Source organism: Coturnix japonica, chromosome 2 (assembly GCF_054131305.1).
Source record: "Coturnix japonica strain WE chromosome 2, WE-NBRP24, whole genome shotgun sequence".
NCBI classification, from domain to species: domain Eukaryota; kingdom Metazoa; phylum Chordata; class Aves; order Galliformes; family Phasianidae; genus Coturnix; species Coturnix japonica.
In genome coordinates this window covers 35,113,793-35,132,416 of record NC_140664.1, presented here as the reverse complement: position 1 = coordinate 35,132,416, position 18,624 = coordinate 35,113,793, and the positions used below count along the sequence as shown (strand labels likewise).

At 36.1% G+C, this 18,624-nt stretch overlaps 1 protein-coding gene across 2 annotated transcripts in view; it reads left to right on the top strand.

Moving 5' to 3' along the window:
* The window catches only part of RP1 (RP1 axonemal microtubule associated), a 167,713-nt gene that overhangs the window by 106,293 nt on the left and 42,796 nt on the right, over positions 1 to 18,624 (top strand). The window contains exons 38-44 of one of the 2 annotated variants that reach the window (XM_085539559.1): positions 4,630 to 4,781; positions 6,672 to 6,750; positions 7,680 to 7,811; positions 8,375 to 8,556; positions 9,098 to 9,184; positions 12,159 to 12,291; positions 13,599 to 13,738. In XM_085539559.1, coding sequence (XP_085395685.1) covers positions 4,630 to 4,781; positions 6,672 to 6,750; positions 7,680 to 7,811; positions 8,375 to 8,556; positions 9,098 to 9,184; positions 12,159 to 12,291; positions 13,599 to 13,738 — 905 coding nt within the window. The remainder of the gene's footprint in view (positions 1 to 4,629; positions 4,782 to 6,671; positions 6,751 to 7,679; positions 7,812 to 8,374; positions 8,557 to 9,097; positions 9,185 to 12,158; positions 12,292 to 13,598; positions 13,739 to 18,624) is intronic. The other variant, XR_014943384.1, reaches the window with a different exon arrangement.

Genomic DNA, 18,624 nt, shown 5'->3' with positions numbered 1-18,624 from the left:
TAGACGCAATTAAGTCCAATTGCTTTTGTTTATCAAATGATTACATTATTATTAGAAGCAATAGTAAGACCTACATTAATTTCCAAAATGAAAGTAGTTCAGAAATACTCCAGCTGATGTATTTTTATTAGGCTTATTAGTTAAGCCTTGTTAATTCAAGCATTGCACCAATCTAACATGAATCAGTCTGGTTTGGACATTGAGCTAGTGAAGTGAATCACACTGTTCTGCTTAATTTGGCTGATTCCCATTCTGGCTAACACAGTCCTCTTTTACCACACAGAGCTGAGTAAGATAGGTTAACCCTGTACCTTTGACTAAATTCTTAAAATCCATTATTGAACCTGTACAAGATGATTTTCTCCATGGTTGTGTGCAAATTAACTGTGTGGCTATAGCAACTGTTGATCTTGATCATTTTCCCAGCCTGTAATTCCACCAGAAGGATTATTTAAATTTTGAGATTTCCTATGTTATAAATTATCAGGGTTAGGCCTCAATTTTTATTTTTATCTTATTTTTATTTTATTTTTATTATTTATTTCTTTGTTTGTTTGCTTGCATAGTACAAAATGAACTGTATAAAATGTCCCTGTTTGCTAAATTAAGTTGCCTAGCATTACTTTAAACTCATAACTCATAACTTTCATCTGGGAATTCATATGACAATAATTTCTGGAATACTCATTCCCCATGTTGACATCTATTTATCATACTATTTTGTAGAACAGAATTTTTGCAGAAGCCTGTAGAAAATTGTCTCTATCAGAGATCTCCAGCAACTTTGAAATTCGACACACTACATGGCCCCTTTCAGATTAGCATCACTATATTTTGGTGGAGAGCTTGCTAATCTGCAGAGGAAAGCAGTATGAGAGAAGATTTTTAGAGCTGTAACAGAAGAAAAGGGTTCATTTGATGGTCCACTTCCAGCTTCCCAGACTTAATGTGTTACCTGCATCACATGATTTTATTGCAAAGCTAAGAACCTAATGGTGGAAAGGGTTTAACAGTACTTCTGGTTTTAGGATAGGGTATGGTTTTGTCATTTAAACACTTCACTCAGAGAAGATTTTGAATTTTCATAGGGTAAATGTTACTGAATTTTTATGTAAATAATCCTTGAATAAATTCTGTTTCCTAGTAAATTAAACAAAAAACCAAAACAAGAAAATTCAAAGCAAGAGCTTCTGTCTTATCTCTAATTCGTGGTTGTTCTTTTTCTCCTTTTTATTGAACACCAGTTGATCACTTTCACTTCTCAGCTATGTTGGCTGACATCTAAAACAGAGCTTTTATAAATAGGATTTGGCAGAGGCCAAGGGTACCAAGGTTGAACAGAACACGTTATTTTAATAGATTTTTGTTGCTGGAGGAATAATATTAATTTCATTGTGAGAATGGTCCCAAAATTTTCATTCATAACGGTTGCTTTGTATATTTTTGTTTCACTTACATAGCAGAAATCCTTCCTCTGATTCAAAATCTTTGAAAATTAATGGGAAATATTTGCTGTGACTACAGTGAGCTTTGAATTATGCATTAACAGATTCAGCAGATTCACAAGGAAATTCTGACTCAGCAAAAACATTAGATATGTTTCTACTTCTCAGTATGTATCTCATTTGAATCCGAATATTATGAAGAAACTAGCTGTGTGACTAGAGCTGAGATCATTATTAAGTATATTAATGATCCCAGACCAAAGCAGTAAAGGTAATTGTAAGTCCTCTGATTTCTGATCAACCCTACATGAGTGGTCAGGTCTGTGGTCCAAGATCTTATTTACACAAGCAGCCCTTTGACTACAATGGATCTACTCATATGAACAGTATGGAGTACACATGTGAGCCACCAGTCTGGATGAATAACTCATTGTCTTATTTTCATGTTCTAGCTCCCCAAAATGCAAAAATGCCAAAAGTCACCTAAACAGCACACATACTTTCAAATATCTGAATTTCCATCAGGAGCAACTCTGTGTGCCTACACTCACTTTCAGCTGTGTTGTCATTCATCTGACAACACATATTTACCTGCCTTTAAGTAAAACCTGACATAAATTAAAGTGTCAGTCTAGGAAAGCTCTTTGTCTAGTACTTACCGTCAAACGAGTAATGTCATCGATTACAAGCGCTTTTTCAGACCATGGTTTAAATATTAAAAAAAAAAAAATCCCAAGGGAAGACCTGAGGTAAATAATGACACAGTGAAATAAAATTTCTTTTCAGAAAACTTATTTTCTCAGTTGTCATCCCCACATGGTATAAAGATGAAACGAAACAAAAACATTTCAATGTAGTGCAAGGAATGCACCTTGATTAGCAGACTGGTGCAGCCCTTATTATTTAATGAATCATTTTACGTATTCATTTTTTAATCAGTATGCAAAACCACACAGTAAGCAAAAGCTCTCTCATTCCACTGATGTGACCTTTTTATTTTAGATATATAAAGAAATAGCTGTATAAGATGTCACAGTATTTGAATTCTGGCCTTTTGATTATAACACTCAATATGAATAGCACCAACTTGTGAAAAGAGCTGTAAGAAAAGCTTAAAAATAAATATCCTCAGAACACATATTTTTTTTCTCCTTGTTTTCTTATCACCTACACATGAAAATAAATGACAGCCTTAGCGTCTGGGATCTTAACAATCACTCTCAAGCCTACCAGAAATTTCTTCTAATTATATCTTTTGAAGGGCTGTAGTTTGGTTAAATAGGGCCGTTTCTGTCTTGGAGTAAATTTGATTCAAGAAGTAAACAGTTGTGAAAATATCAGAAGTTTCTAGGATTTATACTGCGATATTTGGGTATCATAGAATCATAGAAATGCTCATGTTGGAAAAGACCTTAAAGACCATCAAGTCCAACCATAACCTAACCATACTACCCTAACAACCCTCCACCAAATCACATCCCTGAGCACCACATCCAGACGGTTTTTAAACACATCCAGGGATGGTGACTCAACCACCTCCCTGGGGAGGCTATTCCAGTGCTTCACAACCCTTTCTGTAAATAAATTCTTCCTTATATTCACCCTAAACTTACCCTGGTGCAACTTGAGGCCATTTCCCCTCATCCTGTCACCTGTCAGCAGTGAGAAGAGACCGACCCTGCTCTTACTGTAAGCACCTTTCAGATCTGGGAAGAGAGCAATAAGGTCTCCCCTCAGCTTCCTTTTTCCCAGACTAAACATCCCCATTTCCTTCAGTCTTTCCTTGTAGGGCAGATTCTCCGAGCTCTTCACAAACCTTGTTGCCCTTCTTTGGACCTGCTGCAGCACCTCAGTGTCTTTTCCGTACTGAGGTGCCCATAACTGAACACAGTGCTCAAAGTGAGGACTCACCACTGCCGAGGATTACTCTCACCTGCTCACCACTCCATTTCTGATACAATCCAGCATGCCACTGGCCTTTTAGACTTGACTTGAATAATGAGTATTTCTGTACTTTCTGGCTAGAATTATGTGTTGTGAGGCTGAAAATGCTCCTTCGTTCCACGTCTGCCTAAAGCACTACTTCTTTTGTTTGTACAAACACATTTCTTGGGAAAGCAGATGTTGTGCAACCACATACGACCCAGGCATGGGCAAGTAGCAGAGTGAGGCCAGAAGAGTTCCTGCAGCATACTGCTGCCACAGTCTGGGCACTGTTGAGATCTGCTTCATGGTGTCATTGATGAAAACCTTTAAGAGTTGGGGTCGGATAGTTTGGAGCAGTCAAATGTAGCTCAGTATATGTTAAATGTTGCATTTTAAGAGTGCTCGGGCCTTCAACGTATGTCTTAAAATTTCTCAGAAAAAAAATCACGAGATGGTATATGCATTCTTGAGTATATTTATGGCATATGTGTATTATTTATTATGCTCATCCTAAATGTGACTTTTACAACACAGGTGTTCATATCCCTAACGTAGCCACCAAAGTTAGATACCTACAGTGACAGCACCACCAGTATACCAGTGAATAGTATACACATTTATTATTGTAATCTAAAAAAGAGCAAGTTTTAAACAGAACACCTCAAGCAAATTAAAAAAAAAAAAATCTCTATTTTTTTCATTACATCCTTTTTGTTATAGTGTTGCAAATAACTGTGAATAACATTGTGACCTTCTTCTGTTTGTTTCCTTGTTCCGTACTACCATTATAAACTCTATTTATGTGTTAAAATTGATATTGAAAGGATTTTTAGTTCATTATTCATTATTAACTTGTTTTAGCTCCAAATTCATTCTGATAAGGTTATGGTCTTAGAAGTGAGGAAGGTAATTACATGAGTTTAAAGCTTGAGAAAATCAAATTCCAGCTTTCTTTTAGACAATTTTGTATGTGCTAAGCTTTAGTTTCATTTAAAGAAGAAAATACTGAAACAGTTTGCCCAGAGAAGCTATGGAGACTCCATCCTTGGAGGCGTTCAAGGCCAGGCTGGATGGGGCTCTGGGCAGCCTGACAGTGGGTGGCAGCCCTTGCCCATGGTAATGGAGTTGGAACTCCATGGTTTCTACTAGGGATTATTAGATAAAACAGGTGTTATGCAAGTAGACAAGCACCAATTTCTCTTGATGATGTTTTTTGTAAATTCTTTTTTTTTTTTTTTTTTTTTTCTTTCTTCTGAAGTTGTGGAATATTCAATCAGTTTGCACACGGGAGACTTGAAGAAAGCAGATGCCACTGGTGAGGCTTATCTATGTATTCAAGGAGAAAGGACTGACTCGGGGAAACGATGGCTTAACTCAAGAAACAGCCTGATTTATTTTGCTAGAGGGCAGGTAAAACAATGAGGAAAAGCATAACTGAATCTGCATGTATCTTTCTGTTATTTCTTACACTGATATAGAACTTTTCATGTAGAAAGCATCAAAAATACTTCACTAACTTCTGCATTCTATATGGGTATATTTTTTTCTGTTAACTAAGATGTAATTTTCTTAGGTAACTTTTTAAGCATCATTAGTATTACACAATAGTAAATCAATTAAGTTGATGAAGTAATTTTGGGTTGAAGTAAATATACTCTGAAATTTCTTCTTTAATATTTTGGACTCTAAGGGCATGGAGATATCTTTGTTTAAATATACATGGTAGATCTGATAGAATTTCAGTAGAATATCTTACTTTTATACCACAACCTTCTCTTGATTAACCTTCCTGAATAGTAATACATGTATTCCAACCAGTACTTTATTTTTTCATGTTTCCCTTTTTTTCCCCCTATACTTCTTGCTTTTAAACATATTCTTGCATTTTGAGGGTTAAAGAGTTTTTCCTAGTAGGGTAATTCCTTAAGTAGTTGTCAGCATAAAGTAGTTAAAACAAATTTCAGATCAAACAAATATATCTTTCAGTCTGAAAGGGAATATCTTGCTAACACTTTATTAGACCCCCATTGTGATCAGATTTGGACTAATTTTTTGTTTGTTTGTCTTAAGCAAATAATAAAATCATTGCAAATATTTCCTGAAAGGAAAAATGGAAGATTCCATCTAGTCTGTTCATCATGGAAGAGAGACATCTATCATAGGATTGGCTTTCATAAAAAAATCCTTGTTCCAATAGAATCATAGAATCATAGAATCACCAAGGTTGGAAAAGACCTACAAAGTCATCTAGTCCAACAATCCACACATCACCAATAGTTCTCACTAAACCAGGTCCTCAACATAATGTCTAAACTTTCCTTGACCACCTCCAAGGTCAGTGATACCATCATCTCCCTGGGCAGTCAATTCCAGTGCCTGATCACTCTTTTGGGGAAGTAGTGTTTCCTATTATCCAACCTTCATTTCCCCTGGTGCAACTTGAGTCTAGTCCCTCTAGTCATATCACCAATTAAAAGAGAGAAGAGGCCAATCCCCAGCTCACAACAACCTCTCTTCAGGTAGTTATAGAGAGCAATGAAGTCTCCCCTGAACCTCCTATTCTCCAGACTGAACAATCCCAGCTCCCTCAGTCACTCCCCTTCAGACTTGTGCTCCAGACCCCTCAAAACTTTGTTGCCCTTCTCTGGACACATTCATCTTTCTTGTAGTGGGGATCCCAAAACTGAACACAGTACTTGAGGCGTGGGCTCCCAGTGCTGAGTACAGATGGACAATTACTTCTGTGCCCCTGCTGGCAACACTGATTCTGATACAAACCAGGACACCTTAGACCTTCTTGACCACCTGGGCACAGTGCTGGCTCACATTCAGATGAGATACATAGCAGAGTGGTTGAAATCTTCCCAGATGTTATTCATTTGATTCCTATTTACCTACCTAATTCCCACTCATTTAACTGCAATTTTTAGTGAAAATGAAATTGCTTTACATTTTCAGAATAATTAGATACCTGCAAGTTCCACTTGCAGGTTCTCACTCAAAGTAAGTTTCAACACAAATAGATATTGTGATTTGGTTATTTTAGTCTATGAACATACAAAACCTGAGCTCTTTATTGCTATCCGTTACTTGTAAAATTATATCCTACTATTTAGAGCAGTTTTTTGTTATTCATAATCTCTGGAACAGAAAATATCAGTTATCACATTTACTGTTTAATTATGAACTTTGAGACAATGGAATAGTATGAATGAGAAAAATTTACCTCCATTAAGATATAGAGCAATGTCCAGATGCACAAAGGTAAGTTGTTAAATATAAATTATTTTCACATTACAGGTGGATGTTTTCAAAATCAAAGCAGTATGCCTTGGCAAGTTGAAACAAGTTCTTGTTGGATTTAAGAGTCAAAAGAAAGGTCAGCTTTTTTTTTTTTCTTTTTTTTTTTCCCTCCAATTTAATAATAAACTTGAGATTAAACATTATTATTATTTAATTTGAAACTGCTCTCAACTTTCTGATGTTCATTATTTCTATTGGGCTATACTTTTCAAGTATCTAGCTTCACTAAAGAAGTATAGAGATGAAAGATGAGACAGTTCCAGTACATGATAAACTATGTCTCTTGTTATTTTTAACAAAAAACAAGACCACAAGATGACTCTGTATATTGAACCTAAAGATGTGCATATAAAAACTGTTTAGAGGACTACTTCATGTTTATTTCTTACTTGGTAACACTGAAATGAATGATCATACTTTCATTAACTTCACCAAAACCTGGAGTATAACCAAGTTTATCAAAATCCAAAATTCCAAGCCTTGTTTCCAGAGAATCACTTAACTAGCTTCTTTCAAGAAAAAACTTTCAGCTAAGTTTGTTTCTTATTAGATTGCATAGATCCTTGCCACAGAGGAAGTTGTGTTGAGAAGATTTTTTGGTGGCTTATCTGGTAGAAATCCTGATATGCTGTTTTCCATTGGGATATTTATAATAGGATTTTGTACATGGATCCTCTTGTGTGGACATCTCTTAGAAGCTTTTCCATCTTTTCCTGATTTATCAGGAAAATCTATCAATTCATTTATTTTTTCATTAGGACTAGATAAATTTTCTTTAAGAAAGAAAGAATCTTTCACTGTATCAAACATACAAGAGAGTAGGGGAACAGACAGAAATGTACATGCACAGCCACAATATTTTCAGAAGTCTCATTTCCTTAAGAAGTCAGACAAAAGGAAACATCACGTTGATTTTGTAAAGACAGAAACTTATGACTGCATACCAAGAATATTTTGTTGCTTAAAAAGCTCAAATTAATAATGTTCTATTTATTTTTCATACAGATGAGTGGTTCTTGGAAAAAATTGTTATAAAAGAAGTCAGCTACCCTTTTTCTTCACATGTCTTTGTTCATAATGACTGGATCAATAAACGCCCTAAGAAAGATTTTGTGGAAGTGGTGATTCCTCTTAAAGGTAAAACCAGCAGAAATGCTCTTTATTTGTTTGAATCTCTATTGCATGGCAAAGTATTAAAAAGCCAGCACATGGCTATTTCATGGCCACTCACCTACAGAGTAGGCAAAACCAAACACTGGTACTGTAATAGCAGGAGGCTGGGGCCTGATTCAAGGTAAGTTATGCCTTCTTTACAAAAAGAAGGATGTAGAAATCTTGCTTGGAATGAAACTGTTGGGAATGGCAGTGCTGAGCTTCTAGTTCTTGCTGCTGCTGGAGGAGATGGTAATGCATACTCTAGTCTTACAAAAGTTGGCATATACTCTCAGAACTTTGGTGAGTAGTTGCAGGTGCAAGGAGAAGATGGGCATGTCACTTGTGTGAATATCACAAATGGATTTGTGTAGCAGCTAGCCTGTATAAACACCTTTATAGGGCTAGAATGAGGGGCTTTTGTGACCTTGCTGCCTTACTTGACTGTACCTGATCCAGTTGTACTAGGCAAAATAATTTTATGTAATGGTTTATGCTGTCTTATAATTTAGATATGGGCTCTGAATATGTGTTTGTTTCAAATACAGAAATGACTGTGACATCTCTACTTACAAAACAATTTAATACTAAAAGCAGAGGACGATGGCAAATGTGGGTACACTGTGAGCAAATACCAGAAGATATGCCCGATGTTCAAGTTGTTGTATTTGGAACAGAAGGAAAATCTCCTGCACAGAAAGTTCAGAATATGAATGATAATCCATTTCTGGTTGGTTTCTTCTTTCTTTCACGCAAGTTTTACCGAAGTGTTGCAGTAAAGTAAGATTTGCAGCTTATGAATGTGAAGTTCTATGTACTGACTTTTTTTGTTTGCTACAGTTCATGTTTACACCTCTGTATCTTAATTAAGCAGCAATTGAAGAAGTTCTTACATATGGGCTAATGCATATGACTTGTAGAACTCTCTTAATGAGCAAATGACAACTTTGGCATGAGAAAACTCACTGACTTGCATTGACTAGTAGACTTTAACAGTAAGGCTTTAACTAAAGAAGTTAGAAGTTAACTAAAGAAGTTTTTAATTCTCAAACCTCATCTAATCTGTTTACTCTGTTTAGAAGCTATGTTTCTTTACCACAAACCCAGAAAAATACTTATTCTGAAATGCACACGTGAAATTGATAGCAGTTTCTGAGCGGGAATTTGAACCTGAGTGACACTTTCTCTAAGTTTTTTATTCTTAAAAGTGAAAAAAGCAATAATTACTCATCTTTTGCAATTGTTTTTTTTTTCATTTATTTTTCTAACAGTTGACTGTTGAAGATGTTGGAGATATAACAAAACTTTCATTTTTGTTATCCTGCCCACGTTTGGAAAGAGGAATTAAGTTTCACAAGGTATTCCAATACATTCTACATAGAAACATAAAATGTTCTGCTTGGTACTTGTATAAATAGCTTTTGTTGAAAAACATTATTATCTTTGGTTTTGTACAACATCAACTGGACCACACATCTTGTGACTCAGTCACCTTTTGTCAACAGCCCCTGGTTCTCTTTGAGAGCAGAGCCACCTGTTTCTGCCCACTGAAGCACATACATTCATACCTACTCTCTTCTGTGCAGATCCATATTGCAGCATTTTCTCCTGGTATTAGGAGATGCTAATCCCTGCATGGAAATATTGATAGCCCCCTGATACAGCGTGACATAATTGTGTAAAGCCATTAAGCTGACATTTTTTATTTATTCAATACAAAGTTTTAATTAATGGACCTTAAAAATCTGAATGATGCTTCATATGTACTTAAAGTCTCTCATGAAAAATGATGGTGAAATTATTTAATTCTTTCAGTGTTATGATGCAAACAGATTTTAAAGTTATACTTTTCCACAGAGGGTAGTAAGTTTGAATAGAAGGGTGATGGTCATGTTAATTCTTAGGTTTTGTAGAAAAATCTCAAGCTTGGAGGATTAAAGCAAAGCAAGGTTGTATTAATAAACTTGGCTTGGAGACAAGTGTCCATAAGTGTTATAGATGTAGCACTGAATTATTCTCAAGAAAGTAAAAGAAAAATATTCTGAACTGGGTCACACAGTTGCTTCTCACTACAGTGGATTTAACTGAATAAAAGCTGATTCTCTAAATTAAAAATAGTCCAGAAAAATTTCCAATGACCAGAGACAGCTGCATTCCAGGGTAAAATCTGAATGGGCTGATGATACTCAAGGGGCATATCCTCCACTGAAGATAGAGAAGTTTATCTTCTGAATTGTGTTCATCAGCTAACTTTGTGGTATCAATTCAGGGTATAATAATGGAAAAAAGTAGGTTGAAAAAACAACGATTTTCTTGTTTTAAATACACTTCTCCAGACCTATTGATAAAACTTCCAAAGACTGGCTCTAACCTTTATGATATCTGCTACAGCCTAATAGGTGTCTTCAAACATGGCAGAAAATTCATAAAAATCCAATTGCTTTCTGTTTTTTCTTCAAACACAACCCTCTGCAAATTGCTGAGTGAATCTGTTTATGCTTTTAAATTCTTCAATAGTTTTTTTTTTTTTTAAATAAATGGCTTATTAGTAGCTATAAATTTTTACAATCTGCAAGAAGTCAATGGCTTGCTATAGATCTGTGTAGTCTCTTCTGCTTACTTACAACCCACTTCTGCACTTACAACCCACAACATAAGCAACAGTAACATATACTGTGCCAATAATATGTTTATAACATCTATTACTCATTTATCAGTTTGTTTATAAACTATTAATGTGGAATCTTAATCTAAAATGTAGCATGTTGTTTCAATTTTAATAGAATTCTCACAGTGCTGTATAGAAATACAGACTATAAGAGTTGGTTGGTATGTGCAAGTTTACTATGATCTAGTGGTCAAACCAAGTCCTAGTTGAAAGGAAAAAAGAATCATTTTCATTCATTTATCATTAAATGAAAGGAATAATAATGAAAATTTCAGAAATTTCACACACACACTCACACACACACAAAAAAACCAAACCCAAATCAGATTAAAGATGCATCTGTGAAATGTAAAATGGAGATAAAATCCCTGTCTTCCTTTTGGTACTCTATCTTTTGAGATTTTCCTACTGATCTCCTATGATACTCTGTATACTTCTTTAGAAAGTTATCAAAGTTTTGCTAAAACTTATATCTTTCCTGTAACCTTTGAAGACTTATGCAATATAGGAGAGCTACTTTTTTCTTACTTCAAAGTAGTTTTTCTCTCTTTCCAAAATGAAACAAAATCACTTTTACTTTTCTAAACAATATAGAAATACTGTATAACTGGAAGATAAAGCTCTCACTTAGATGCAATATTATGACTACCCACCATAAGGGCAGAGCAAGTCCGAGACTCATGAGACTGAACGTGTACATGTCTATGGGGCCAGATGGCATGCATCCCAGGGTTCTGAAGGAGCTGACTGAGATGATTGCCAAGCCACTCTCCATCATATTTGAAAAGTTGTATCTATCAGGCGATGTTCCAGATAACTGGAGGTAGGGGCACATCAATCCCATTTATAAGAAAGGGAACAAAGAGGACCTGGGGAGCTACAGGATGGTGAGTGTCACCTCTGTACCTGGAAAAATCATGGAAGAGATCTTCCTGGACTACATGCTTGATCACATGAGGAATGAGTGTGTGATCTGAGAGAGCCAGCACAGCTTCACCAGGAGAAGGTCATGCCTAACCAATCTGGTGGCCTTTTACAATGTAGTGATGACATTGGTGGACAAACGGGAGTCAACTGATGTCATTTACCCGGACTTAAACACAGCCTTTGACCTGATCCTCTGCCACATTCTTATCTCTAAATTGGAGGGATGTGGATTTGATGGGTGGACCCCTGACTGATAAGGAATTGGTTGAAAGGCTGAAGACAGAGGGTGGTGATTAATGGTTCTGTGTCCAGGTGGAGGCTGATAATGAGCAGGATCCCCCAGGGATCTGTTTTGGGACCGGTGCACTTTAGCACTTTTATAAATGACATTGATGACAGAATTGAGTGCACCCTCAGCAAGTTTGCTGATGACACAAAGCTGAGTGGTGCAGTTGACACAGTGGAAGGAAGAGATGCCATTCAGAGGGACCTCAACAGACTTAAAAGGTGGACCTGGATGAACCTAATGACATTCAACACAACAAACTGCAAGGTTTTGCACTTGGACTGGAGGAATCTCAGGCATTTATACAGACTGAAAGTAGCAGTCCCTGAGAGCAGCCCTGCAGAGAAGGATCTGGGGGTTCTGGAGGATGAAAAACTTAACATGAGCCAGCAGTATGCTCTTGCAGCAAAATATTTCAGAGAAGCAGATGTGTTTCTACTTTTTCCTGCAGCTTAGGCTGAAAGATCTGGACACTAAGCAGGAGTTGAGTTTTCCCACTGAAGCTCAGTATCTGTTTGGAGAAGATGGATCTGAGACTGTGACAGAGCTAGCAGCGGTCAGACCAGACAAGGCACCACTCAGAGGTGTGTTGCTGAACAAAGAGTAAATATGTAAAGAAATACATAAGCACACTCATACAAAGTTGTGAACTACTTAATAGAATGAGCACAATGTGCAAGAGTATGAAGCATTTTATAATTAAAAAGTCACTCAAAAGTATTTTTATATATTCATTCAGAATGTCAGAGTCCTCAGTAACATGTATCATTCCTATGTTTTTTATCTGATTTAAAGCAACTGACGTTTTGTTTTAACTAGTACTAATCTGAAATTCTGAAAACTGTAAAACGCAATTAGTGTATATCTGCTGAAATGTTCAGAAAAGGACTCTTTTACACAAGGTGAGGGACAAAGTAATGGATTTTTAAAAGGCACATGTGTGTAGATAGCAGCATGATTCACAGGAAGAAAAAAACATTGAAGTTTTCTTCAAAACCCTTTTCTGCTCCAGTAGGATTCTGTTTCATTTAATAACTGTATTTGAAAATATGATAAAATTTTCCTTTGTTCTGATTACATTGCAATCAATAATTAGCAAACAAAACTCTTCTTCTTAGTTAAAATGCTTAAAACTTTTTTGCATTTGCCATCAAACTAACTTGATCATAATAGTCTATTATAACATTAAAATCTTGAATGATTGAATTGAACACATTGTTCACAGAAACCATATATAAAAAAATCCTGTCCTAATGTCTCAGGCAATACATACTACATACTAATCAGCAGAAATCATGGCAAGCTGTCATTTGTGTTGAATAATAATAATAGTAATACATATCCAAATAAATAGCTGAGCCTTAACCAATTTATTGATTGTCACCATTTCTCCCGAGCATTTAATTAATGGTGGACATAATTATCAGTGACAAACTAAAACAGAATGCAGCTGATAGAAAACAAATAGTGTATTTTATCTGTGTTGTATCTGTGTTTATTTTAAGATACAGTGTCATCACACTGGTTGAGCCTGTCTCAATTTAAGAACGCTAATCTGCAAGGATTCAAGGCTTGTTAAAAACCTCACATTATAAATGGTATTCTTTCTGTTCATTTCAGTCACCACTGGATGAGACTCTAAGAATGTGTTTTCTTCATTCATGACAGCAAGCACAGAATATTGTATTGATTCATGAAGAACGTATCATCTCTAATGTGAGATAGTTAGCAAAGTTAGAAACAGACAAAACATTAATGTCAAATACAAAAATTTCATTTCTTGTTCTTGAAACCTTACACCTAGAATATCCTGTTTGGTAATGGTTGATAATTACAATGCTAAATGAGCTGATTTTTAAATGTTTTCATTTCTCTGATTTTTTCATGACAGAAGTTCTATACTTAGTCAGTGTTCATACAGGAACTTTGCCTGCATCAGGAACCGATGCAGACATATTTATAACTATATTTGGAGAGCACGGAGATACCTGCAAAAGGAGACTAAGACACTCGTGTTTTGAAAAAGGACAGGTTAGTAGCCATCTATGTTCCTTAAATGTTTTTAAAAATGTTTCACTTTATTGCTTTTTTTTTTCACAAACATATTTCTTTTCTGTTGTCAAGTACAAAGCACTGATGTTACACTATGGTATAACCTGAGGAAAATATGTGTTACTCACTAAGTATGGATAATTTTCTATAATAATTCTATGATTTTATTGATCTATGATTTTTATTAGTAGTAGCTGCAGTTAGACCCAATGACATATAAAATTCTGTGCCTTAGTTTTTCAGTTGTTTGTGCAAGTTATATTGGATTATCCGGGCTCTTTCTTGTAAATCTTCTTTAAAATCTACTTTGTAAAAAACATGTCCCGATATTGGTGAAAAAGAGATTTTAAATGTGTTCGATTTCATGTGTTAAATAACAAATTTAAAAATAGAATCATAAACAAGTGAAACTGCTTATAAAGTTACTGTTATTGCTCCAGATAAATAGTAGGAGTTTCTGGTTAACCTTTGCCAATTGAAGTATTAACATTAATATCTGTCTACATAGCATGTTAATACATACTCTGGAATCAGTGTGGATGACTAGATAGGACCTTAAATACACCTTTCAGTTATCTCTGTACAGTAAAACAGAATCCTCAATACAATAAAATAGGATCCTCTATGCTTGTTTCATGCCTTTTCTTGAGATCTGTAATGACTGAGATGACATAACGTTCCTAGGCAGTCTGCTCCACTGCTTTGCTAGATTGACCCTTAATTTTTTTTTCCTTTGTTTGTGTTAGTATGTTGAAATATTTTCTCAGGACTAAAATAATAGTAGATTGACCACAGTTATTTAGCACAAAAGTCTCCTTAGTCCAGGCTATTGTTTCTGCTGGCAGCCAGATGCTGATTTCCAGGTGAGAATGCATAAGCAGGAGAAAAATAGTATCCACTCACAAGGCTTGTAGCCTGTAGTGATTGTCAGCTAAATATATAATATTTGGAAGAACATGTGTTTATCATCCTAATTACACTTCCATGTATATTTATTCTGACTCCTCTGCTTCTCTTTTTTCTTCTTTGTCAGGGATCTGTTAGCTCAGCTAGGTTATGTATTCAGACAGCTCTTGCTGTGAATGGTCTTTGTGATATAGTATAGCATTCAGTCCCATACAGAACACCTACATACTAGTGTAACTGTTTTTATTTAGTTAGTTAGTTATTTGTTGTGGTTTTTTATTTCACTTTTTGCAGTATACTGCTGCCTTAGTATAAACTGTATTATTAAAAAATGAAAAAGTTTGTGTTCTTAATTGAGTGGGTGATAGTACTATAGGCAATGAGAATTAATAAAGGACAAACAGGTACATTCCCTGTGATGTATCCTGGAAAATATATCTTAAAAATAACAATTTACTTAGCAGATTCAAACTGAATCTTAATAGAGGGTATTAAGATGTAGGCTGTCATGAGGCCTCCTGTCAGTATCCTCTTCTCTAAGCTGCAAAAACCAAGGGACTTCAGCGACTCCTCATTCATCATCCCTTCTAGGCCTTTCACCACCTTCATAGCTTTGCCCTCTAATAGTTTTACATTCTTCTCATGTTGTTATGTCTAAACCTGTATCCAGTGCTTAAGGTGAGACAGCAGAGCGCAGAGCATGGCAGGCCAATCCTTTCCCTTGCCTACTGGCAGTGCTGGGCCTGACACTGGCCCTTTTGGTTGTCAGAGCACAGTGCTGACTCAGATTCTACTTAGCATCAACCAGAACAACCAGATCCCTTTCCACAGTACCACTCTTCAACCTCTATTTCCAATATCTGCACACATATTTCCTGGACTGTCCCATTAAAGATGCAAAATTGAGTACTTACTTTTGTTAAGTTTTGAGCTGTTGGTGATTGCCCAGCCCTCCAAGTTGCCTATAGTACCCCTACAAAGCTTCTCTTCCCTTAAGGGAGTCAGTTGAGCTCCTACCAGTTTGGTGTCAACTACAAACTTACTTAGTATGCATTTGAGCTCAGCATCATTTATAAAAACATTAAAGAAAACCGGCCCCAAAATGAAGCCCTCGGGAACTTAACTAGTGAATTATTGCCAACCTGATGTAACCCCATTTAGTATATCCCTTTAAACCCAACCCCCATCTCTCTGACAGTGCCTCAGGTAATTTCTCTTGTGTGGATGCACAATAAATGCTGTGTCTTCTACTGATTCATTTGCTTAAGATGTACAAAAAGAAAAGTGATGCAATGCTGAGCAGTGTGGATGATACACTGGAAGGAAAGGAAGTAATACAGAGGGACCTGGACAGGCTGAAGAAGTGGGCCCAACTGAACTTAATGAAGAAGAAAGGTTGAGGGAACTGGGATTGTTTGCTTGGAGAAGAGAAGGCTCCAGTGAGACCTCATGTGGTCTTCCAGTACTTGAAGGGAGCATGTGATGAGGAGGCGAAATGGCTGTTTACGAGGGTGGATAGTGATAGGACAAGGGGGAATGGCTTTAAACTAAGACACGGGAGATTTAGGTTGTGTATTAGGAGGAAGTTTTTCACACAGAGGGTGGTGCCACACTGGAACAGGTTGTGCAAGCAGGTTTTGGATGCCCCATCCCTGGAGACATTCAAGTCCAAGCTGGATGTGGTTCTGGGCAGCCTGGTCAGGTGGTTGGCGACCCTACCCACAACAGGAGGGTTGAACCTAGATGATCTTTGAGATTCTTTTCAACCCAGGCCATTTTATGATGTATGAAAGATGCTTGTATGAAAGATGCTTGTATGAAAGATGCTTGTATGAAAGCATCTTTCATACAAGGAATGGTTAAGCAAGCAAGAAATGTTTAGCCAGAAAAAAGGGATGCTGAAAGGAAGGGATAGGAAGTCAAGAAAAGTAAAATGAGAAAATGAGTAATCCTACTTTCTCATGAAATGTGAGAGCTCAAGAACATTAAATGAAAACTGCAGGTGACAAGTTCAAAACAAAATGAGGTGGATTTTTAGACAGTGTATAATTAATCTGTCTTAATTTCTGTCACAAGATGTTGCAGATGCTAAAATGCCTGTTGGTGCAAAGAGCTATTACACATATGAACACAGGGAAAAGTTTACTATGACAGTGACAGAGCACTGGAACAGGCTGGCCAGAGAAATTGAACAGTCTCCTCTGGAAATATTCAAAACCTGTCTGGACACTTTCTTGGGCAACATACTGTAGGCAATCTTCTTTAAGAGGGAGGTTGAATTAGATGATCTCCAGAGGTCCCTTCCAATCCCTACGATTCTATGACTGTAATGGAAAACAATTGTTAAGTGCAAAGGAAAAACCTCTGACTCAGGAAATCTCTGAACCACAAAGTGCTAAAGCCTGAGAGAGTTTATATATAAGAATTCTCTCTATATATCTTCCCTCTTTCTCAACTGTTCCCTAGGAAAACATAATTGGCAACTGTTTGTAATAGTACTAGATGCTTCTGTGATCTGACATCCTACTAGCAGTAATATGCTCTTTTGTAGGAAGTATGCTAATAAAAATGTTGGTATGATGTTTTAGTGACAGTACCTAAGAGGTGGAAGGAAGAGATGTTAAGTACAAATAGTACTTACAGACAACATACCTGAAAAATATTGAGTGGACAGGCAAAGAAGGCAAAGTTAAGGAAACGTGAGATGTAAGAGAAAGGGTTTCTCTTGATTTATAAAGACTGGAATATAAGGAAAAACTAGTAAGACAGAAAAATATTACAAAGTATAAGCAAATATGTGACTGTGGAAACGACAGCTAGTTTGCATTCATTCAAGTAGTCATATGTCTTAACTTTTTCACCAGTTTAATGGGTTAAATAAGTGGGCATTGTAATTCTGACTAGCTAACTCTCCATCTAAAGTAAGTCAATTTAAATAAATCCTGTTGGCATTCATTAATTACACTCCCAGTAGTGTGTTTAATGCAGATCCAAATGCCTTTATACTGACTAGGGAAAAAAAAAAAAAAAAAAAAAAGAGTATAATGGCATCAACCAAAAGCACATTCTTGCTAATACTGAAGGAGCAGGCAATTTAATGTATTATTACAAGAATTCATTGATAACAATGAGTGATTATGACCACTGTTGTCTAATGACTGTTAATTATTATCACAAAGAATGAGACTAATGATAGGTTCCTTTTTCAGACAGAGTTAGCTGTGAAAGAACATGAGTATTAGCAATACAGGCTATTTCCTCTAAGTCGAGGGTCATGTAGACTGACAAGAAAATTATGTTTGGCTTGGAATTATAAAGAATAAAATTAAAATGCAATGAATGCTACCAAAAAGTTATTTACAAGATGTTTCTCCCAGCTATATCTTATTTTGGGCTGCATATGCATTCATGGATATAACGAGGTAATGATGGAAGGTCTAAGGCTTCCATCTATGAAGAATAACTCTGATGTTTTCTTTTTCTGAGCACACTGGAGAAAATAGTACCACACTGCCAAGGGAATGAACCAGATGACATGATAATTTTTAAAAATCATCTCTTTTTTGTTGCTTTCTGGTTGTCATGCTTTTTCCTGCCTGGTGGCAAATTAGTTGGCAACAAATAAAAATTATAGCGTCTGTTTCTACTATCCATCTGCATTTTTTTTAATGTCACCCACACTCATGCCCATGTATCTCCCCACCCACTTGTATTCTTTCTTGCACAGAATGCATTCATTCTCTCACTCATATAATTTATTCATCCTAACATGCACTAGTGCAGTTGCCATTTAGCTTTTGTTTGCTAGTAGCTGTAGCAATATTTAAACAGATGTCTATTTACATCCAAAGAACACATAAATTCTTGCTTGTATGCATGCACAGCCTTACTTATAGTTTCTAATGTCAGTATCATCCTTTTGTTTGCATAGTCATCAACACTGTCGGTATTTCAGTTCA